The sequence below is a fragment of the Anabrus simplex genome, chromosome 1 (genome assembly GCF_040414725.1).
Source record: "Anabrus simplex isolate iqAnaSimp1 chromosome 1, ASM4041472v1, whole genome shotgun sequence".
Lineage (NCBI taxonomy): Eukaryota > Metazoa > Arthropoda > Insecta > Orthoptera > Tettigoniidae > Anabrus > Anabrus simplex.
The window spans coordinates 896,113,817-896,139,611 of NC_090265.1; the positions used below are offsets into that span (position 1 = coordinate 896,113,817).

General features: G+C 40.7%; 1 protein-coding gene across 1 annotated transcript in view; it reads left to right on the forward strand.

The window, feature by feature from the left end:
• LOC136857449 (metabotropic glutamate receptor 1-like) overlaps window positions 1-17,254 on the forward strand; it is a 445,598-nt gene extending 428,344 nt beyond the window's left edge. Inside the window, exons 11-12 of the mRNA XM_068225058.1 lie at window positions 8,456-8,770; window positions 17,036-17,254. Coding sequence (XP_068081159.1) covers window positions 8,456-8,770; window positions 17,036-17,254 — 534 coding nt within the window. The remainder of the gene's footprint in view (window positions 1-8,455; window positions 8,771-17,035) is intronic.
• Window positions 17,255-25,795: the final 8,541 nt, after the last annotated feature.

Sequence of the window (25,795 nt, forward strand, 5' to 3'; positions counted from 1 at the left end):
CACGTTTCCCGAAAACGAGTCCAGAACGTCATTAGACTGGCGAAACAAACAAAGCCGCAGGTGGAGAACAGGGGGCGACCTCGTGTAACTACTCCTCGCGTAGACAGACTCATCACTAGGGAAGTAAAGAAAGGCCCATTTTTGTCAACACTACGACTGAAAGCCATTTTTTTTAGCGACAAATATGATGTTCAACCATCAACCTCAACGACTCAAAGACGACTGAGATCCGCAAAATTGAATGGGCACATTGCGAGACAGAAGCCACATGTTTCAAAAGCTAATGTTCGGAAAAGGTTGGCCTTCGCCCGGAGAAATGAACAAAAACCTAATATTTGGTGGAGGAACATCCTTTGGTCCGATGAATCCAAGTATAATAGGTTTGCCTCAGACGGAAAAGTCTATGAGCGCCGCCCACCAAAGCAGGAATTTAATCCCAAGTACACTTTAAAAACTGTGAAATACGGTGGCGGAAGTGTTACGGTATGGGGATGTTTTTCATGGTACGGCATTGGTCCAATACACCGTATCAATGGCATAATGAACGCAGAAATGTACAAAGACATCTTGGCAAATGTGATGCTGCCTTATGCTGAAGAGGAAATGCCGCTGAAATGGAAATTTCAGCACGATAACGATCCAAAGCATACTGCAAGGATCATAAGGCAGATTTTTTCAAGATCACCATATCGAAGTATTAGAGTGGCCACCTCAATCCCCTGACGCATCACCCATTGAGAACTTATGGGTGATCGTAGACAAGAGAATTGACCGCTCAAAAGCTACATCTTTAGATAAACTTTGGGATGAAATCCAGAGAGCCTGGTATGCGATCAGCAGCGACGAATGCAGGCGTTTAGTCGGCTCTATGGGTAAGAGGTGCAGGGCAGTCCTCAAAAATAAGTGTTACCCCACGAAGTACTAATGCACTCCTATGCAAAAACGACTGTTCCTGTAAATTTCATAAGACTGAGATAAATACAAAATATTTGTGTCAATTTGCTCTATTTTTTTTGACCCTGTGGTCTGGTATTCTTTTCAATATTATTGATTAGTTTGAGTTGTGTTATCTATATAACTGACTATAGTACAATGTGACTCTGTTGTAATGGTTCCTGTACAACGTAAAATTTTGTTTCCATCATAGTACAAACATGTCTAGTAATAAATTTGCACTTCATTCCAAACCTTTGCTAGGTGGCTCTATTATTTTGACCACCACTGTACATACATACATACATACATACATACATACATACATTAAAAAATGAAATGGCGTATCCGTGTATGGCTTTTAGTGCCGGGAGTGTCCGAGGACAACTTCGGCTCGCCACATGCAGGTCTTTTGATTTGACGCCCGTAGGCAACTTAGGCGTCGTGATGAGGATGAAATGATGATGAAGACGACACATACACCCAGTCCCCGTGCCAGCGAAATTAACCAATTAAGGTTAAATTTCCCGACCCTGTCGAGAATCGAACCCGGGACCCCTGTGACCAAAGGCCAGCATGCTAACCATTTAACCATGGAGCCGGACCACGCATACGCACAAACATACCACACATCCAATACATTAAGCGATGTCGCAATAAACGGATCGACTGTACTTTATTTCCGGGTATTAAGTATACTTACAGGAATAAACATATTCTAAAATAAATACATACATAAATAAATAATACTTGAAAATTATTTAACGTATGGCAAGCGAGGTCGAAGAATAGAGCGATGAGCTAAAGAATGGTCTTTGTTCTTTCTGACTGCCGTGTACTAGGTAGATTCTAAATTCTGAAAAGCCAATAGCGAGGTCCGCTGCATTAACAAAGAGATGTGACTGTGGAGAGGCCTGCCATGCCGTGGGCTGTTTACATGATCGGGAAACTCATCCAGAGCACAGCGTACTTGCCATACTTTCGCAGGCTACTTCAAATGCCTGTAACAAGGACCGCATATTATCGGTTCTTTCACAAGTGTGCAAACGTTACTCGTTGAGGTGGTTGCCTTTCCGCATCTAGGAATATCTTATTTTGTATTAGTTAGGTGCATCGTGGTATTAACTTGCAGAATTAAACTGTTTTTTCTCAGGGTGCTGGCTTTTAACAGTAATGAACTCCAAGTCGCTTACAGGTCGTTAACAAACTCCTGCCGGACAAATTTTTGACAACCCAGTGTCTAAAAAATGTATAGCAATTGAAATGAGGTTAAATAAAACACATTATTATTATTATTATTATTATTATTATTATTATTATTATTATTATTATTATTATGTTCCCAGTTACTAGGAGTAGGCACAACATGTGGATTAGGCCAAGTTTTACGGCCAGCTCTCATTCCTGATACCAGCGCTATGGGGAGAGATGCATTCACTGTTGCGTGCTTCTGTGTTGTTTGTTAGCTTGACGTGCTGTGTATAAATGAAGGTGTCTGTATAAAGACCGACCTCAAACACCTAGCCCGCAAGCCAGAGTAGTTAAGAAGATGCGGCTAAATTATCTGGTCTAGGCGGCAATCTAACACCGACCACGTGAATGGAAGGCCACTATATTGATCATGCAGCTAAGGGCCCGGACCCTAAAGCGACGACAATAATAATAATAATAATAATAATAATAATAATAATAATAATAATAATAATAATAATAATAATAATAATAATAATACCGGCCTCTTTGGTGTAGTGGTTAGTGTGATTAGTTGCCACCCCTGAAGGCCCGGGGTCGATTCCCGGCTCTACCACGAAATTTGACACTTGATACGAGGACTGGAACGGGGTCCATTCAACCTCGGGAGGTCAACTGAGTAGAAGGGATTCGATTCCCACCTCAGCCATCCTCGAAGTGGTTTTCCATGGTTTCCCACTCCAGGCAAATGCCCTGATGGTACCTAATGGCCACGGCCGCTTCTTTCCCCCTTCCTTGCCTATGGCCCCTGGGCGAGGTACTGGTATTCCTCCCCAGTTTCATCCCCGACCCAAAGTCTCACAATCCATGATACTGCCTTTGAGGCGGTAGAGATGAGATCCCTCGCTGAGTTCGACCCTGGAGGGTATACGGATTAAGTAATAATAATAATAATAATAATAATAATAATAATAATAATAATAATAATAATAATAATAATGCATTTGTAACTTATTACAATTCTGTGCATAGTTTATGAAAGCACCGAACATATTTCAATATATGCAAATGTCGTGAAGCACTCACCTCACGGTCGTATCTGTCAGATTGAATCTTTGACTTTCCAAGGCTTCGAAAATTATTGCAGAATGTTCTTATGTAAATGGCTTGTTTAAATTTCTTGTGTGAATGTATACATTTATTCTAAATATTTCCTAGGCTGCCCCTTGGCTCTGTATTGGCTTTTGTTTTGGAGGGCCCCTAGTTCGATTCGCGGCTGGGCCAGATTAATTGTTCTAAGTGAGGGACTGTTGGCCTGGTTACATTTCTCTTCATATACACACAACATATCACTCTACTGAACAGAAACACGCAATAGGGAATACATCCCTCCTGATAGGATTGGTGTCAGTAAGGGCATCCGGCTGTAAAATTAGGCCACAACCACCTTCCCTCTCCAACACATACACACACCCAAATAGATCCTAAAATGTTCATTTCTTAATTGAAATATTCTTTTGCTTTTTGTTTAACGTGGCATTAACATGCTAATCACACATTTTAAGTCGTGATGATGGAAAAGGGCTAGGGAGCAACTGTGGCCTTGATTAAGGTGGAATCCACATAGTTTCCAGTTGTGGAAATGGGAAACCATGGAAAGCCATTTTCAGGGACGCCATCGGTGTTGTTGTTGGAAGCTTGCAGCTGCAAGCCACGCAGCGCGTCGCGAAATCAAAACCAAACCACATGGCACAAGAGCTCCGAAGGGCCATGGCCTACCAAGCGACCGCTCCTCAGCCCGAAGGCCCGCAGATTATGATGTGTCATGTGGTCAGCACGGCAAATCCTCCTTTCTAGACCGAGGCCGCCATCTCACCATCAGATAGCTCCTCAATTGTAATCGCGTATGCTGACTGGACCTCGAAACAGCCCTCAGGCCAGGGGCCTCCCGGTTAGAGGCAGGTACACTACCCCTACACCGATAGCGAAATCACCCGATTAATTTTAAATGAAAATAGTTCACTTTTTACTGCCCAAAGCGTGTTTTTGTTACTTTTTAGAACTTCTTTTTACGTCGCACCGACACAGGTAGGTCTTACGGCGACGATGGAATAGGAAAGGCCTAGGAGTGGGAAGAAAATGGCCGTGGTCTTAATTAAGGTACAGCCCGTCTGGATTCACAATGGGAAAACACGGAAAACCATCTTCAGGGCTGCCGACAGTGGGGTTCGAACCCACTATCTCCCGGATGAAAGCTCACAGCTGCGCGCCCCTAACCGCACGTCCAACTCGACCGTTGTTTTTTGTTATATGAGTCTTTCAAATTATTTGTATTCACTTTCTTGTGCCTTCTCGTGGAATAATTATTGCTGTTTTCAGATCGATGCTTTTACGGCCCATAACTGTAGGCATGATAATAAGCTTTTGTGTTTTTGCCATGCCAAGATAACAAGGTGAAATTCTTTATGTTTCCTTCAGAACTTTGCTCCACGTCTTCAGAAGAAAATCTCGATTGTTCACCAGGAAGGCTTCTCTAATAATGACGTTTTGAACTGAACCCGTAGTGAGGCGCGCTCAATTCTGTATCGCTAGTGGTCGCATGTTGGTCGTTTCGCCGCCCTTGGCTCTTGTGTCGAAATTGCTAGCTGCATCTCGTACATGGTTAATAAAGCCGTGTAAGTGATGAAGAGGATTGAAAAAATTAATTACAAACTGTTTTAAACTATGTCACGACTTTTTCTTTCTCTTAGGATTATCACCACCTTCTCCTCCTGTGTGCGTAATAAACCAGAACATGTTTTTGATAAAACAATTCCGTGGTAAATTTGTCCAGATTGTCATATTATCCTTTCCTACAACAAAAGTCTCATAGATATCTGATGAATCACTCCCAATGTTGGCTTCCTCATCACAGAATTCATTCTGAGTGTTCGTGTTATTTTCACATTTTTGCAAAGTATATTCTTCCCCCGCCTCGTATCCACTAATTTCGTCCTTACCAAGGATCTCTCGTTAAGGATTCATAAAATCGAAGAAGTTCGCCAACTATAAAGAAAATGTACAATTTATAACTCGGAATTGCTGAATGAAAACACTCCATCGCTACAAAAATTCCACCTTCCTTACGAGGCGCGCCACGGTGTAAACGACCGACCCTGTCGTATTATTTATATCGTAGACGTCCCTCGAAATCGGGGTCTTGGAAATTGAGATGTGCGTCTACCTGTATGTTTTTTCTGTACAATTTCGGGAACTTCACACTGATAGGACACGAAGTAAAGCACTCGCGCGGAGTTGGAAGACGGATGCACACGACGGATCAACACTTCGCTCAAGAACAAAGCAAGAAATATAAATAATATCGACCATAATTTATAGTTTAACAAGAAGCTGCAATGGGAAAAAGCACCGTAGGAGATTTTAACCAGTGTTAACACTGAGTGAAGGGAAAACGGTGACGAAAGAACCGATGCACAACCAACTGAAAGTTAAGAATGCTTTACCGTTGGTCTATATAAATGGTACTAAATGGCTCACTGTGCACTAGCCTTCCGAGCTCCAATTAGGATGTTTCTTGTCCAGTAGCGGCTCGTGCTGAATTATGTTGATGGTTCTGCTCTGTGACGCCCAGTCCAGTGCAGTGACTGTAATAAATAACACATCTAAATACGTATTGCATACGGGAAGTGCCAGGTGAGCTCGTGTGCATCCGTCCTCCAACTCCGCGGAAACGCTTTACTCTGTGCCCTATCAGTGTGAAGTTCAAGAAAATGTATAGAAAAAATACAGGCAGACGTACATCTCAATTTGTAAGACCCCGATTTCGAGGAAAATCTACGATATAAATAAATGACTTGTACAAAAATCAACAATTAAAAAGTTACAAAAAATAAAGCCTCTCTTCCGCTTATCGAAAAAAAGTTGATCTAGTATCGACACACTCATATTTACAGTGGTTCCAAGACCTGAATACATCTTTGGGAGCCGGCTTTCTGAATGGAAGGGGTACAGCATCTGTTGGTGCAAACGTTCCTGTTTTCATTTTCATGACTATCTAACTCGGAAGAATTCACTAGCATTACGGAGAAACCTGTTCTTGATTACTTGTAGGCCAAATAACTCGCTCATTTGCTTCGTACGAGAGAGAATGTTTTCGGTCGTCGGAGAGAATTATGCTTAGTCCTGGCCATTTATACAAAAGATAGAGAAATATGCATACCCCCAATCTTAAAGTACTTTGTTTGAAGACATGAGCAGTAAATTGATTTTGTGTTACTTAATCACAACCATCTTCTTTTATCACGCATTTCTCCTGTATTTAAGCTATTTGGGCTTCCTTTATACTGAACAGAAGCATCACAACTATGTATGTGAGAATGTTGACATGTTAGAATTTTAAACCATATCAATTTCCACACAGGTTTAAAAGCTCTCTATTTACTCTGATGAGTATAGTCGAGGGATCTTTTTGCGAAACAGCTGAGATTTCAACACGTTCGCTGGCTGCAGTGATTCTCTCTCAGACAGTGGCGCTAGTACTAACTCTATGGTACAGTGACTCTATATAGAGTCACTGGACTCAGCGACACACATGCGAATAGGCCAGCCGTGCTGCAAGATGTGCAGTTCATACAGAACCTTATGGGTGAATCTTAGCCACCTCTCGGCAGAAAGCTGTAGTTACGTGTGCTCTCCTAATGTTTGGACATTCACAGATCTAAACAGGGTTGCCAGATCACCAGTATCTGTATGGGTATCAATCTTTGGCTCGATATCAAAAACTCAATATGAAGGATGGCATCGCTAATCGTTGTATATTTATCTTTAATTCTGGTGCTTCTCCAGCTCTGCGATCGTATTACGGAGCCGTGCCTGTTCTTGTGCAATCGTATGTGCATGCGAAGGAAACAACAAGGTAATCAGACGAATTAGAGTCGAGGAAAATGAGTGTGAATCAGGCGGGAGCAGGGGTAGGTGGAAAGAAGGACGTACTACAACGAGGTTGAAGACACGGGGGTGAAAAGTAGTAAGAATAATACAGTAACAGGTGCATACAGGTTACGGAAGTAGCACATAGCCTAGAGTGAATTACAGTATCTTGGTTGAGTAAAGTACGAATTCCACCTTGTTTTCCGACGCGGCAAAGGCCAAAAAGGTTATCATCACTTTCCTATTTTGGTTGCCGAATCGAGGGAATCGAACCACTGTCGGATGTTATGGGCCAAGCATAGTCTCTGCCTACGTCCATATTTTCCCAGCTAGTTTGCTTTATATGATCATCTAGAACAGACTGTATTTGTTTTTTGTTTTTTTAAGATGTCAGAAATGGGCTTCTCTCCTGCGGTTTGCGAGGGTTTAGGACTTCGCATGGTTTACCGTATTGACTGAGTAACCCTTCAATATATGTTTAGGACTTCGCATGGTTTACCGTATTGACTGATTAACCCTTCAATATATGTTTAGGACTTCGCATGGTTTACCGTATTGACTGAGTAACACTATGTTTAGGACTTCGCATGATTTATCGTACTGACTGAGTAAGCCTTCAATATATGTTTAGGACTTCGCATGGTTTGTCGTTTTGACTGAGTAAGCCTTCAATATATGTTTAGGACTTCGCATGGTTTATCGTTTTGACTGAGTAACCCTTCAACATATGTTTAGGACTTCACATGGTTTGTCGTTTTGACTGAGTAAGCCTTCAATATATGTTTAGGACTTCGCATGGTTTATCGTTTTGACTGAGTAACCCTTCAACATATGTTTAGGACTTCGCATGGTTTATCGTTTTGACTGAGTAAGCCTTCAATATATGTTTAGGACTTCGCATGGTTTATCGTTTTGACTGAGTAAGCCTTCAATATGTGTTTAGGACTTCGCATGGTTTACCGTATTGACTGAGTAACCCTTCAACATATGTTTAGGACTTCGCATGGTTTACCGTATTGACTGAGTAACTCTTCAACATATGTTTAGGACTTCGCATCATTTACCGTATTGACTGAGTAACCCTTCAACATATGTTTAGGACTTCGCGTCGTTTACCGTATTGACTGAGTAACCCTTCAATATATGTTTATACATGATTAAACAATAGCCTGTGTGAATCTAAATTTGGTGCTTGTTTTACTTTGCAAGCTCATTTATGATCATTAATTTAACATCGTCCAAACAACTTAATTGAGAATAATAATTAAAGAGTTGATCGACTAACAATAACCTAAGTTATTCAAACAAAGAAACGTTGTGAAATAGGTTTCAAAGAAGGCTTTGGTCAAATGACGTGGAAGGGTTCATATATAACAAAAAAATCTCCTTGTTATGTTGGCAGGTCCTGATGACGTGCTCACTGATCGCCGTCGAAGTGGGTGTATCGGCCACCATGCTGGTGCTGGAACCTGCAGATGCGGCCCGCCAATTTCCTGCACTGGACCGAGTAGTACTCGCCTGTAACACCTCGCCTATGGGAGTGCTGGCACCCCTCGCATTCGACTTCTTGCTCATAGCGCTCTGTACGTTATACGCGCTCAAAACGAGAAACGTGCCGGAAAACTTCAACGAAGCCAAGTTCATAGGCTTCGCCATGTACACCACTTGCGTCATATGGATCGCCTTCGTGCCCATCTACTTCGGAAGTGATTCTAAGGTAATTCTCGCCTGGTTAAAATCCATGACAAATTTTCCGTATTTTACTGTTTTATTGATTTAAGTAGTGGTAGTAGTAGGAGTAGTAGTAGAAATATCATCCAAGGGTCATGTAAGAGAAAAAATGATGGCAGAGAAAACGGCACATGGAGGCTATATAGGCCGGCGATTCGCTGCCAACATAAGGAAATAAATACCTCAATAGTACCTCGTGATAAACTCGATAATGGCAGTTGTTACTTTGTTACATTCTTAATATTAATACAGAGAAAGATTCTGTTTCGATAACAAAGCAACAGCACAAGCTACTCCGTGTCTTTTTCTTGAAAAGCACGCTTCAGTTTTTTAATGTTGGTAATGCTTCAATTACACGAGGCTTTCTCATTGCTTCAGCGTTCACATTTTACTTGAAGTTCACTTCTTTTGATTAAGAAACGAATCACTATTACTGAAAATATTAATACAACTTACATAAAAGTCTAAATCGCCTATACTCACCTAAGTTACGATCTAACACAACCTTATTCTCTCCTGCAAACCTTCCCACAACTTTGATATGTGGGAATGGAAAAGAAAGAAGGAAAACACAGCACAATGTACACAGTGTCAACGTACACAGTTTATGTTTTGAACTTACACACACATATTTATTCAAAAGAACGGGAAAGGGGCATGTAAGTGCGTGCACCAAAAAGAAACCCATGGCACTACAGCTCTTGAAGGGCCTTGGTCTATCAAGCGACCGCTGTTCAGCCCGAAGGCCTGCAGATTACGAGGTGTCGTGTGGTCAGCACGACGAATCCCCTCGGCCGTTATTCTTGCCTTTCTAGACCGGGACCTCTATCTCACCGTCAGATAGCTCCCCAATTCTAATCACGTAGGCTGAGTGGACCTCGCACCAGTCCTCAGGTCCAGGTAAAAATCACTGACCTGGCCGAGAATCGAACCCGAGGCCTCCGGGTAAGAGGCAGGCAGGCTACCCCCCTTCACCACGGGGCCAGCGAGTGCGTACACGCACACACACACACACACACACATATATATATATATATATATATATTGACAACCACTTGTTCAATGCGAGAACAGTTTATGATATTATTATTATTATTATTATTATTATTATTATTATTATTATTATTATTATTATTATTATTATTATTATTATTATTATTATTATTATTATTATTTCTTCACGGAAAGAACTCGTATGATTCTAATGTCAGTTCATAATCTAAAAAATCTAAACCTGCAATGAAAGAAATTCTTCTTCACAGGCGTCAAGTAAACTACTAATCACTCTAAATTTTTACGAAATAGCACCGAAAGCAAATTATTTCACTATGCCAATTAGAAGGTAAATTAGGTTTAACATTTGCCATTTAAGGAGGCAACACTCGCTAAGAGTACATTGAGTATATTGTACAGCATTTTCAGTATCATGTGAAAGTACAGAATAAAGCCTCCGATGTGTCCATAACCTGCTACATTTCTTCACTTCACTTGATAACGGTAGATCTCCCGTTGACGAGGGTGACAAGCGACAAACCACTAGCACCTGAGAGGATATGTATGTTAGAAATGGGGTTCAATTGCTTTGTACAAAATGGCTTGACCCCTGAAAAATGTATTCCACTTCCAAATTCTTCCTTAACTGTTTCCAAAACAAAACTCACTTACCTAGCAGTGTCACTTGGAAACCTTTCTAAGTAGAAGCGCTGTACATACTAAAATTTCAGCATATTCCTCGCATCCTGGCTGAAAACACCGCTTATAATGTGGCATGTTGATTCAGAAAAGCCGTTAAACGTGGAGAAATCTCAACAAGTGTTCGTGTACCAAGCTCTAATACTTACCATATGACTTAAGTTTCCCTCGTGCTCAACGATGATGGTGTTGTGTTAGAAATTTGTTGTTCCATGTGCTTCGTCGTGTGTAATACCAACTACCGCCTGGGAAATTAACCCTATAAAAGATAATTATAGTGTTGCTTAGTTGGCGAAGATTTAACCGCCTGGTAAAACCGCTTTCGATACCCCATATGAAGTTATAATAATAATTTTATTGGCTTTACGTCCCACTAAATATTTTTACGGTTTTTGGAGACGCCGTGGTGCCGAAATTTAGTCCCACTGGAGTTCTTTTACGTGCCAGTAAATTTACCGACACGAGACTGACGTATTTGAGCACCTTCAAATATCACCGGACTGAGCCAGGATCGAACCTGCCAAGTTAGGATCAGGAAGCCAGCGCCTCAACCGTCTGAGCCATCCAGCCCGGTTAGCACCGTGGTATCACCTTCCCTCCTTCCTTCCTTTCTTCCTTCCTTCTTTCCTTCAGATCAATGGCTGGCTTATTCCATGCTCTGAGTCGTCATACTTTAGAGCAGCCGCCCTCTCTGCTCGGCAATCGCTACGTACTGAGCACGGCGTGGAGAGAAAGGGCTTCAAATAAATAGTGACAACATGGCGCCTATGCACTTACAGTTCGCTCGGTTATTCTGAGTTAATTTGATGGCAGTATCTTCTTCTTCTTCCTCTTCTATGTGCCCTGCCCAGTCTCCCGGACGTTGGCCATCAATGTGGAGAGTGCTTTTCTGTCTGCAGCAACACGGTACAGTTCTTCAGTGCTTTTTATGCCTGTCCAATCTTTAATATTCTTAAGGCACGTTGTTCTCCTTCTGCCTACTGCTCGGCACCCTTCAATTTTGCCTTTCAAAATTGGGTGTAAAACTGCGTATTTTTCACCACGCAAAACATGCCCTAAGTATGCAATTTTTCTGCATTTGATGGTGGTTACCAGTTCTTTTTTCCATTTTTCTCTCTGTAATACTTGTTCATTGGAGGCATGGTCAATCCACGAGACTCTAAGCATTATTCTATGAAGCCAAAGTTCTAAGGCTCCAGTCTTTTGATGGTGGCCTCTTTTAACGTCCAAGCTTCAACCCCATAAAGGAGAGTAGACCAAATATAACATTTCACCATACGCTACCGAAGTTTTAAATTTAATGCATCAGATGGCAGTATATAATAAATATATATTTCTCAACTGTCCGACTCGTTGGCTGAACGGTCAGCGTACTGGCCTTCGGTTCAGACGGTCCCGGGTTCGATTCCCGGCCGGGTCGGGGATTTTAACCTTAATTGGTTAATTCCAATGGCACGGGGGCTGGGTGTATGTGTTGTCTTCATCATCATTTCATCCTCATCACGACGCGCAGGTCACCTACGGGTGTCAAATAGAAAGACCTGCACCTGGCGAGCCGAACCCTTCCTGGGATATCCCGGCACTAAAAGCCATACGACATTTCATTTTTCATTTCTCAACTGACCAGAAATTTCAGTCTATCACAGTGAGAACGAGACAATACATCTGTAAGAAAACCAAACTGTACAATCTTGATAAATCATTGCAAGAAAATATTTTGCTTCAGTTTAATGTACTCAAGTAACACGAAATACATAATACAGCTAACTTCTGAAGTTTTCACATATGTAAATGAGGCTATGAAACTATTACGAACTTAATTTTCTTTAAGCAGCGCTGTGGTACTTGTTTTCTATTAAAAACAGGCAATATTTTTTCCCTGACTTAAATTATTCTACACAATATATAAACTATGTACCACTGCGCCCGTGTGTGTTTGCAGTAATAAAAATCCACTGCTCACTCTGCCACACTCTTCTACGTCTTAACTGTAGCCTCTGCCGGTCACTGCTTCAGATATGCCGATGGTGTAACAGCAGATTTATGCAAAAGATTGATTTTGTCACTAACACTTCTAAAATTTGTATTTTAGTATTTGCTTTCAAAACTTGGTCTTAACTCATCGTATTTTAAAAGAGCATTAATAACTTATAAACAATTAAATCAAATAAACATTAATTTCTTAGACGATATTGCAACCACATTATTGTTACTCTGTTAAAGCACCCACTACACCTCCTTTAGTCTACGGAAGGTCAAGGCTACCCCATATAGACACAGATTCTTTGTTTGTTAATCAAAGCACACACAGTCACAAATGAGCCGTTTATTCTCCGAGTGGAGTACGTCCAAAATTGTCGGTTTTTCTATAGTCTCTCCTCTATCCACTGACGAAGTGGTGTAAACCCCGATTCATTTTTACGCGCTTGGAAGCATAAAAATTTCGGCGCGCTGAATACGACACAGCAATAGTTAGACATAATGGTGTATGTCCAGCTCACGTGGTCTCTATGAGGCGACATTAATGCATGTTCTATCTTGCAGTGCAGACGTATAGTGTTCATACAAGCTGTTTATAACTGTAATAATGATTATCAATAGTTGTTGTTGTTCACTATCGTGTTTCCTCTTTCAACAACAATCGATCACAAATGTGCACTATTACCGAGGATGTACGTGAAAACCGGGATTGTTACAAGAACCATGTCACTAAATAGAAGATTCGTACACAACAAGAAAGGATGTTATTAATGCGAAATTGTATCAAGATATTCCACTGCAGTTAAGTCCTTACTAATGTAAAAATTAAATCTATTCTTAGGACATGAGATCAATGTTCTAATATTCTTCATCACTTATAATAATATTTGATTCAGTTTCTTATTGGATATGTCGGTGATTAATAATATGGATTGATTTATTTGTTGTTTTCATAGACTTGGAAAGTGTGGTTGAAAGAAAGTTTAATGATGTCAATATTATCTTGATTGGCAATCACAAAAACTTGATTTTTTTTTTTTTTTTTTGCTGGTGGTTTAACGTCGCACTAACACATCGAAGGTTTTCGGTGAGTCAAGGATAGGAAAGGGCTAGGATGGGGACGGAAGCAGGCGTGGCCTTAATTAATTTACAGCCCCAGAATTTGCTTGGTGTGAAAATGGGGAAAACACAAAAAAACCATCTTCAGGGCTGCCGATTGTTGAAATTTGAAATTTAAAAATTTATTTATTTATTTATTTATTTATTTATTTATTTATTTATTTATTTATTTATTTATTTATTTATTTATTTATTTATTTATTTATTTATTTATTTATTTATTCGCTATTTGGCCAGCTAGGGGTCACGATAAGTTTCATTATAGTTTTTCATTAGCTTGCTGTGTCGAGCACGGGGTTCATCCGACCACTTTGCACCAGTTGTCCATTTCTCTTCTCGGAAAGTCCTAAAAGTCACGATGCTTGTTCTGAAAAGGTCTCATTTGTGAACTTTATTATTATTATTATTATTATTATTATTATTATTATTATTATTATTATTATTATTATTATTCCTAGAATAGATTTGAAATTGTTTTATTTTTGACAATTCTATAAGCTATTTATTTCCCAGAATTAACATTGAAACCAAACAAGAACCTCAGAACATACCTCAGAACAGCAAAAGTAGGCAGAACGCTACTTGAAAAATAAACTGATCAAATACTGTTTTAAGAGTACTGCATCAAATGAAACACATGATCCCTTTGGAGATAGCCCACCCATGTAAATGTTTAGGGAGACCAGTAGAGTAGGTTGGTGGTCGCAGCGTGCATGACACGTCTATCTCTGGGATCTTTCAGATTTAAAGGTTCAGCTCTGTTTGGGGATCTCCTTAGAGCACCTCAAGCCGTACGCTTAGTGGACAGGGAAAGGCTCTGCCTGCTAAGATGATGTGTTTTAGGTGAAGCTCTGATTTTACCGCCTCCATTGTTACAAGGTGGACGACGAATGGCGTTGACTGACGAGAGAAAAAAAATGCATTTCTATCCTTCTCTCCGATTCCTTGGAATTATTACAGGGTCGTCTGAGACTCTCTGTATATTGTGAATTGTTAGAGACGTTAGTTAAATAATATTCCATTCCACTCCAGAGGTAATATTTGATTCCGCAGAGCCGAAGTCATCAGCAGAGGCGGAACGAACATTTAACTCGCTAGTCTAGTAGGGTCTAGTACTGTACACTCTGGTTTGAGAGCTCCACCCCTCCTCTAGCACCTCCCACCACTCTAAATCTCTAGAAACGTAAAGTAAAATTGTATGTATTCATGAGTTGTTAGCAAAGTGCCCCGTAAGCAATACCTGTTAAATTTTCCTCCGTCCCCTCGGTTCTGAATTGTATTTCAAGTTGCATTCTACTGTATAATCGGAGGCGGAAGAATTCTGTCCATTGTGAGTCTACAGGTACTGTGACCGTACAAAAATATTTAAAAGTTATAAGGCACCAGAAGATTAACTTCCAAATAAATATAAATTTAAAAATAAAATGAAATACATAACTTACCTTAGATGTGAAGTTCGATGTCCTGATAATTTATTTTTAAGCATTTTTCTGAGCTGAACCGTGTGTGTTGGCAACCTGTACATAAGTTACATAAAACAACACATTGTTCACCCGAAAGGAAAGTTGGGGATCCAACGTCGATGGTAAGCCTCCCCTCCCCCACATCTAAACAGCGTGCTTTTGAGGTTAAGCTCACTGGTTAATTATTAATCAAGTACAAACACTGTAAATATCTAATCTATAGTTTAGAAAAATTACAATATTAAGTAAACTACAATAATCAATAAATGAAATTGCCTGGTATGTCATAAGGATATCTTGTGGCTTAGTAATGTCACTCATTAATTACTGGCTGTGAATGAAGTAATTTCAGTGATAATACCACTGCTACTCTAGTAAATATAGGATATATATTTTTGAATTCTTGAAGATGATGGTGATGTGAGTTCCAATAGCACAGCAAAATGACTTCCAGGTTGGCTGTTGTCATCCAAATTTTTATTCTCTTCGTTCTGAGAGGAACTTTCCACTTTTCCTTAATATCAACTACGAAAAGATTAAGCTAGGACTTTATTGCTTTTTATTTATTAATTATTGATAATTAACTATTGATAATGGGATTATTATTATTATTATTATTATTATTATTATTATTATTATTATTATTATTATTATTACCACCATTTAACCCTAATAGCCAGTATTATTCGCCCTAATGCGGTTTTAAATTCAGGAATAGATAAATGAATCATCTAATTTATATGAAATTAGCTTGTTTTTCACTTTCTGTAGTTCTACTTAACAATGGTTTATGGTAACTATGACCACTCCAGAGTGCACGCTGGAGCTATACGGATGTTAATAACGTTGTACATGTGTTGATTTTGTATTAGGTTCTCTGGAAAAACTATTCAAATGTAGAGTGGTCGCAAACAACATGAACCGGCTATATGAGTGTTTGAGGATTTATCATAGTGATGAAAAAAATGAAATGGTGTATGTCTTTTAGTGCCGGTTGTGTCCGAGGACATGTTCGGCTCGCCAAGTGCAGGTCTTTTGATTTGACACCCGTAAGTAACCTGCGCGTTGTGATGAGGATGAAATGATTATGAAGACGACGCACACACCCAGCCCCCGTGCCGACGAAATTAACCAATGATGATGAAAATTCCTGACCCTGCCGGGAACCGAACCCGGGAACCATATGACCGAAGGCCAGCACGCTAACCATTTAGCCGTGGAGCTGGACATCATATTGATAAACAGTTTGAAAAAATTAATTCGATATCTCTTGCCGTTGTCATTTTATCAGCTGCTGAAAGTAACCAATCAGATCGCTTCGTGGGAGGAATTTAAATAGCGCGACAGTGTTGTTAAATCTTGAGAGCCATGCCAAGAAACCATCGTCAAACACCCACGCTGTGGGTTTCAACTGGTGTCACCGTAGCGTACTTGCTATGACGTGATACTGTCAGCTCGGAGGTCCGAGTTCAAATACATCCCCTGGCGTAGTTCTTTTCTTCGATTGGTGCCCTCACGCCGGTCATAAGCCACGTGCAGATTTAGCAACATCACATCGCGATGCCCATTTTAATTCGCCAGCGAAGTGCCCTGATTAGCTAATTTCAATAGCTGATGTATTGACAACGGCGTCAGATATCGAATTATTGTTTCAAAATTATTTATCAGTTTGTCCAAAACTCTAAAGCTCATGTATCCGTTTCACGTTGTTACTGACCACCCTGTATAGTTCTAGATATTATATATATAGTTTAGAACCTACATGAAAATGGTGGATATAGAATATTGTGTCATTACATTAGTGTTGCAAAGAGAACAGTACAGTAGTTACAATATAGTTAGGAATGTTGTCATAAATAAATACCATTAAGAAGACACCCTCCTTCCCATATATTTTCATTCCCGTTGGTAATAAATGGTGAAATATCAAACAGAACGCAATATCATCTGCTTTGTTATCCTGTACCTCATAGCTGCCTTCTTTTGGCGTGTTCCAGGTGATCACCATGTGCATGTGCGTGACGTTGAGCGCCATGGTCACCCTCGTCTTTTTGTTCCTCCCTAAACTGTACATCATCCTCCTTCGGCCGGAGCGCAACAACCGGGCACTCTTCACGACGAGCAAGAGTATTCGGTGTCACATCGGGAGCAGAGTGGCCTCGGCGGTGAGCCACAAGAGCTCCAACTCGTATTCCAGCGCGAGCTCCAGCAGGTGAGCGATCTTACTAAAGAGTGAGTATTTAGATTAAGTGTTCGCAAATTTGATCCAGTGAGTTTTGATAGTGCTCCCACTGCCAGTAAATACCATCTATAGGGTGTCCGTGAAAGAGGTTCCAATATTTACAGAGGAGGCAGCACGCAACAGACGAAGGGAAAAAATGTCGTATAAACATAGTTGCAAACCCAGTATCTTCCAAGTCATGGTCCATTAACACTACCATCAATGATTACCATATTCTTGATCTACTCTTCACAAGATGTGTTCGATGTTGTCGCCATCCATTGCAATGCAGCCTTCCATTCTACGTCGCATGGAATCACGCTTTCGTTGGAACACCCCAGGCTGTAGCATTGAACACGCGTTCTCGTAGTGTATCCACATCATTTATGGGTACCACATACACCATGGTCTTTACATGTCCCCAAAGCCAAAAATCTAAAGAGTTAAGGTCACGTGAATGGGCAGGCTAAGGTATTGGCCCTCCCCGACCAATCTACCACTCATGGAAGATCTATGTTAGATTAAAATATGAAGGTTTTCACGGCCGGTTTCAATATAATAAAAATCTTCCGGGCTATTATGCCGTGGTCCACTCCTCTCGTTTCTTCCGTACGTTTCGACTACTGCTGCGGTAGTCATCTATGTTAGATGTTGCTCAGCCCTACGATGAAAATGGCCCGATGCTCCATCATAATAAAACCATGATACAACACGCTAGTAGTTTACGACCAGTCTTTAGGTAGGAACGTATTTCCGTCTTTTGTTGCATACGACCCTCCGTAAATTACTGGAACATTATGATCATTGATAGTAGTGGTAGCGGGCATTGGGTTTGCAACGAATGTTTCTAGGACCTTTCTTCTTGTGTGCTACTTCCTATCTTAATACTGGAACCTGCTTCAAGGACACCCTGTATATGTACACCATTTGGATATGTAAGCTATGCTCTACTAAGCTGTAGAATGGTCAGTCCGTGATAGCCACGGCGAGTGCCTCGTAGACAAGAGTTTTGTGTCCTGCTGGTATTAGCTAATTATTGACAGGACCCTTTAGCAGGTCTTACTAGACCATAACATACTAGCGTGGTTCAAAGAAGTAGCCAGCACACAGAATAGTACAATTTGTAATTTTTTTAAATATTGCTTCAGGGACCTCAAGACTCTGGTCATGCGCAGTTTCTGACATAAAAACTGATTGGGATTTTGTACAGAATGATCAACGTCAAGCGTTTTCTTTCTTTTTTTTCGATTCGTTATGCCCAAATAAGAAGCGCGTTTGAACTTATTAGCACTTTTTGTTTTTTTCTTCTTCTCTTCCCAGTATTTCTTCATCGTCTAGCTGTGTTTCTTTATACATTGTTCAGTCCATCCTGTATTTACTATGGTCGTCAGACGAGAAGTCGCGTGCATGCAGGGTAAGGGGTGCGGAGGGTAAACACTGCTGCTGCGCATGCGCCTATCTCAAGTCTCAAGGTCTGACAATAAACACCGGTTCCGTCCGCGATGATTCTTGTGATCTAAAGCACTGCTGTAAAGTTTCAAACTGGTAGTGCAATTGCGCTTTAGTTACACATCTGTTGTAAGTACTGCTTAATGAACAGTTCAATAATGAGCAGGCTTCTCTTTCAGAGAGCTCGCTCTGTTTATCACGACTAGCATAATGTACTATTACTCGTGCCGTGTCTAAGGGCTGCAGCACTTCTCGTGAGACGGACAGAGTAGTCGGGTGGACTTTACAGAAAATTTGTGTTTGTGAATTAAGGTTCTGAATTTTATTCTATCTTGACTGGTTTCTTCATTAATGCCAATTTCATTTAGGTCTTCACTGATTTCTTTTAGCCAATTATTGTGATTTTTCGTTGGTAACATCAAAATTTGGACTGTCATAATAAAATAATTCGTGTCCTACCCTTTAATATATATTTGCCCATTACACATTTTCTCAATAAACTTACAAAGTTTTATTAAGCTACCAAAGCGACAAGCAGCATTCAGGGCAGTTCGTAGCGAATTTTAACATTTTAAACACGCTGTATAGGCATAGAAATCCATCTTTATATTGGCAATGTTTCTATAGCCTTGCGAGTATTAACTAACCAAGTACCGAGAATGTTGGCCGTGCGGTCAGTGTCTCGTAGCTGTGAGCTTGCATTCGGGAGATGGTGAGTTCGAATCCCACTGTCGGCAGCGATGAAGATGGCTTTCCGTGGTTTCCATTTTCACAGCAGGCAAATCCTGGAGCTGTACCTTAATTAAGACCACGGCTACTACCATCCAAATCCTAGCCCTTTCCTACCCTTGCGTCGCCGAAAACCGTCAATGTTACATGTAATATAAGTCATATTTAGACCGTATTGTCAACTTTGAACAGTTTTATGATGTTGTCAGTAAAAAGTTCCAGATTATTTTTCAATACTCACAAAGTTTAACCTTAAAACAAAGTTACAGGTGCATATTTAATCCCTCTTGGCGACATCTTCAGACTTGTAAAGAACGAAAATTAAATAGTAAAAATTAAGGAAGGCTAAATTTAAATTATTGTTACAACATATGTCTCCAATAATTTAAATCCATAAGTATTTGTGCGTCATTTAACATGAAAGTGGCAACATACAATTAAAATCTGCTTAGAAAAGCTTAGTCATTAATCTCAGTATAAAAGATTCTTATGTTTGCTAACAAATAGGTTACATATACACCTATAATTTGTTGTGCAGTCTTGGATTTCTTGCTATTATTTATATAACACGTTCCATTTATAAGTTAATGAATTAAAAACAGTGCGTAGTAAAATTGAACCTGTTTATACAGGGGGGACTTTTCATCTTGTGTAGTTAGAAGTTGAAAATTGACGAGATTAGGTTGTATTGGTCCATATGGAGTAATTTCTTTGTCGGTCGTTCCTTGTCTTAGCAGATAAGCCTTGAGTGGCCTTGTGCTGTGTACTAACTTATCAGTGGAACGTAATAGTAGCAAGAAATCCAAGACTTCACAGCAAGTTATAGGTGTATATGTAACCTACTTGTTGGAAAACATAAGACTCTTTTTTTACTGTGATTAATGACTAAGCATTTTTAAGCAGATTATAATTTATTTTGCCACTTTCTTGTTAAATGACGCACAAAAAACTATAGATTTAAGTTATTGAAGACATGTATTGTAACAATAATTTAAATGTGCCTTCGTTTTCACTATTTCAGTTTCGTTCTTTACAAGGCTGAAGTTTTCCCCAACAAGGATTAAGCATGTGCATGTAACTTCGTTTTAAGATTGAACTTTGTGATTATTTTAAAGGTGGAACTTTTTACTGATATCATAAAACCTTCGATGCATTCTCGCTTCGTCAGTCACAGCGTACGGACGTGCTTGGACAGTTCTTCCGTGTGAGTCATGTCAACAAGTGAGGCGCTTCATATCAGTGTACTCGTATAATCGGACTATTATTTAATTGTGAATTAAGTGTTTAATTTTAATGTATGGTATTTATTTGGACCAATATATATTTAATATAAAAGTGCTACGGTGATGGCAGACCCGCCCGATACAGGACAACTCATCAGCATCGTATTACATACATGCTATCAACTTCCGGAACATTCTACTACGCCAAGCTTGAGCGCAGACATACTAATGGAACTCTAGCAACATTCAATCACGACTCAACACCATCAATAAGGTAATACTCAACCTCAATTACGTGACTCGTCTTCATACATAGAACTAGGTTTACGTAGCATAACCAATATCATGGACGTAGAACAGGAGCCTAAGCAAACCGATACACCTATCCTTTTAAACATCATGAGCACTAGTAACGGCGCCGCACATCAAAGTCAGTTACCTACTAAGTTGAAAAATCCAGTCAATCAAACGGATCCTCCTCCCAGTCCCAGACGTTTACCAGCACAGGATCGTAGTAAAAATAATAGAAGGCCTCAACAAGAACACCGGTAGACTCCAGAGTATGGCGGCAGGTAAATTGTTATATTCCCCTAATCAGGCGTACAAACATGATATCGTTGACAAAATACCTTCTGGACGTAACAGGATAAAAGTATAAACTAGGACAGGTGGTGCAGCTAACATTCTAGTTACATCTTCAGTGTTTACAACCAATAACCTTAGGTGTATATTCCCGATTTTCTGATACATAAGCAAAGGATAATAAGAGATGTCGACACAGCATTAACCGAGGAGGAACTTAAAAGCTACATACATTGTGACGTTCCGATTGTCACAGTGAAACGCTTCACGCGGCCCAGTACTGAACACCCACCATTACCAGTATGTTCAATAACATTTCGATCTCACTGGCTTCCATCTCACGTGGCACTGTTTGAAACACTATTCCCTGTAGAACCGTTAACTCCACGAGTTGTGGTATGTGGTAATAGTTTACGATTTGGACCTTGTCACTTACAATGTCGTAGTGCCACGCGCTGCAGCAAGTGCGGCGGTCCTCACTCTATGACGTCACGCCCGCGCACAACTGAGCCACAATGTGTACACTGCCCGGGTGCGCATCTCGCCACGGGCCGGATCTGCCCTGTATACAAACAACAACAACAACAACAACAAGCCAAACAAACATTCGCTAAGCACAACATGCGATACATGACTCAACCACATTCACAAGTGGCTGGTACAGTACTTAACCACCAAGACCCAATCATTCCCTCCCTTACTGCCAGTGACTTTACAACCAGCTGAACAGAATCCTACGCCGACTAACAATTATACTATGCCACCAGGTTATCAGCAACAGTCAATGCAAGTATAAACAAGTACTGAAATGCCTCTCAGCGAGGGTCAACATTTACTTCAAGATCAAAACTACCGAAAAGGAACCCAATAATACAAACACTGAATTACCCACCTATTCAGCAGAGAATGTACATTCCTCATCATCTTCCGATTACACCGATTATTCATAACCTATATCTAAGCCTCCGCAGCTCAGGTGGCAGCGCACTGGCCTCTTATCACTGGATAACGTGGTTCAAATCCCGGTCACTCCATGCGAGATTTGTGCTGGACAAAGCGGAGGCAGGACAGGTTTTCTCCGGGTACTCCGGTTTTCCCTCTCATCTTTCATTCCAGCAACACTCTCCATTAACATTTCATTTCAAATGTCAGTCATTTATCATTGCCCCAGAGAAGTGCGACAGGCTTCGGTAGCCGGCACATTTCTCATCCTCGCCGCTAGAAGTGGTTTCATTCATTCCATTCCATTCCTGACCCGGCCAGATGACTGGAAACAGGCTGTGGATTTTCATTCATATCCCATATCCCCCCAATCTCACAATATTCAGCCTCCCCCACAACCGTCTTCTTCCCTAGTAGTTGAACAAACAATAGAGCTAATATTGCGTATGATATCATAAGTTCGAACACCACCTTCTAGTGACATTCAACTAGATCCTCTTCGTCAATTGTTACTTACTTTGGCAGGAACGAGATAATCGTTAAAAGTCAACGTATTAAAAAATTACGAAAAAATTATTCAATGGAATGCAAATCTAGCCTCACTTCTACATGAAATCGCTCAACGAATCATCTCTATTGCTGTACTTTCTGGAACATAGTTGAAACAAGATAGAGATATATCTATTTCCGGCCATTTAATATACCGCAACGACCGAAAAGATGGTTGGGGTGGAGTAGCCATCATAATTAAAAGCAATTTACCCCATTCTGTAATCCGTATCGACAACTGTTAAATAGAAAATTTTCAAGCCATAGCACTCAGAGTCGCCTTATGCTGTCAAGAACTTACCATAATATCAATGTATTGTCCACCTAGGAACGTCATTACTTCACGAGAGCGGCATGTGCTCATGGCACAGCTCAGTGAACCCATTTTATTGTGCAGAGACTTCAACGCTCATAATACCATCTGCGGTTGTGAATATACGGACGCAAGCAGTAGAGCTCTCTTAAGACACATAGGAGATTCGGATCTGTTCATATTAAATGACGGCTTCCCAACTTTAATTCCCGTTCCCGAACAACGTAAATTAGCTATTTATCTTACGCTGTGCATTTCAACAATTTCAACAGAATTGATCTGGACAGTTCGTCTTTACCCCATGGGATCCAATCATTTTCACATTTAAATAAATACCACTAGCACAGTCCCTTCTGTCACTTACTATCTTACAACAAAATAGAACGTGAAGAAAGCGAACTGGTTATCTGCTAGAAACTATTCCACTCACTCTTCCTGTCTAGGACAAATACAATCATTTCTTTGAACGCATAGATGTAGCCGCTTCGATAGCAATACCGAAGAGAAGAAATATCTTCAAACCTTGAGGGTATACGGTAGCTTGGTGGAACCCTGAATGTTCAAAAATGATAGCTAAGCGAAAATTCTGTTTTAGTACATACAGCAGATCTCCTACTTGGGACAATTTCATAGCCTTGAAGAAACAAAACAAAACGTTTTCTGAAAAAACGGAAGAAGAATAGCTGGAAGCAATTTTGTGAAACTCTCTCCAAGGAGAGGGCCCTCTCGAAAGTTTGGACCAATCGTACACGGAAGAATTTGCGAATATCATTTCTCCTCCTACTGCTGCCCCTCAATATCATATAACACCATCGGTTTGCAACGGAAAAGCACAAGATATTCTGATGGCGCCATTCACACTGCAGGAATTCGAGACTGTTTAAAAATGTCTTCCAACACAGCACCGGGCTATGACTACATACACTACAGCTTTATCTCATATCTCCCAATGAACGCAAAGAAGTTGCTTCTGAATCTCTTCAATGAAATTTGGGTTAATGGAATATTTCCAGAAGGCTGGATCACACAAATTGTCGTTCCCAGTTTGAAACCAGGTAAGGACCTTAGGGATCCATCGTCTTATCGGGCAATAGCACTGTCATCGTGCGTCGCTAAAACTTTCGACCGTCTCGTAAATCTACGAATAGAATGGTGGTTAGAGCACAATAAATTGATGCCAAAAACCGAATTCGGATTTAGAGAGTTCCGTAGCACACTCGATCATCTCAGCGTCATAACTACCGACATCGTCCGGCTCCATGGCTAAATGGTTAGCGTGCTGGCCTTTGGTCACAGGGGTCCCGGGTTCGATTCCAGGCAGGGTCGGTAATTTTAACCATAATTGGTTAATTTCGCTGGCACGGGGACTGGGTGTATGTGCCGTCTACATCATCATTCCATCCTCATCACGAAACGCAGGTCGACTACGGGGGTCAAATCGAAAGACCTGCATCGGGCGAGCCAAACTTGTCCTCGGACACTCCCGTCACTAAAAAAATAGCCTTACGCCGTTTCAACTACCGACATCGAGAGAACGTTTTTGGACAAAGGATACCTTACGGCAATTTTTCTTGACATTTCTGGAGCCTATGACAGCGTTCTTATCGAAGTCCTCACTGACAAACTTCAGAAAGGCGTTCCTGCTCGATACTACCCCGGCATTTATAATCTACTCCGCCATCGAATAATTTATGTTCAAGAGCAATACAATACTCTGTTTGGGCCACGCTATGTAATAAGTGGCCTTCCTCAAGGGGCCATTTTGAGTCCGTTATTGTATACTTTGTACACTTCAGATTTTGAAAACATTTTCCAACCAAATATTAAAGTACTCCAATACGCCAATGATATTTGCATGTATGCTAAATCTTCATGCTTCTGGGTAACAAGACTTTGGCTAAATGATGCTGTGATAGCTTTTTCTCCGTGGTCCTCAGATCGTGGCCTGGCACTTTCCCCATCAAAGTCCTCGGTCATTGTTTTCACCAGGAAATCGGGTACATATGTGGCAACAAATATTCGATTGGTTCCATATACCTTTCCTATTGTCTCGTCAGCAAAATTGCTTGGATTATATTTCGATAGTCGACGAACATGGAGACGTCATGTCGAACATATACCAACGAAGATTAACACAATTAACACAGCATTGAATGTGTTACGGGCTGTTACACGTACGTGGTGGGGAGTCCATCCCGCGATATTATTAATTCTTTACAGTAGCCTGATTCGCCCAATATTTGATTATGGTTGTTCTTTCTACGGAAACGCACCAAAGCACACTTTGCAGAAATTGGGCGTAGCCTATCACCGATCCATCAGGCTATGTGTAGGTGCAATGATGTCAACTCCCACAAACGCTTTGTTGATTGGGGCCACAGAAATGCCTCTAGCTCTACGTTGTCAGGTTCTTACGGATGTTTTCCTACTTCGTACAGCTTCCATGTCAGAACACCCATTACAGAACAAATTGGAGAGCCTGACACAGGCCATCGCTAATGGACGATTGTCCCAACCACGCCAACTTTCCTTGCTCCTCATCAGCTACCGTGAAAACGAAATGAGGATACCTTTGATTTATAAAATTTCACTCAACATTACCTTCCAAAATGACTATAACCTTAGCCTTTTGAAGCCTTCGGTTTATCACCTTCCGCAATATATGCAGCAGTTTAAAAACCTCAACAATGCAGTGTCACATTTTGTCAACAATACTTGCTCCAACTATGTCCAGATTTACACTGACGGC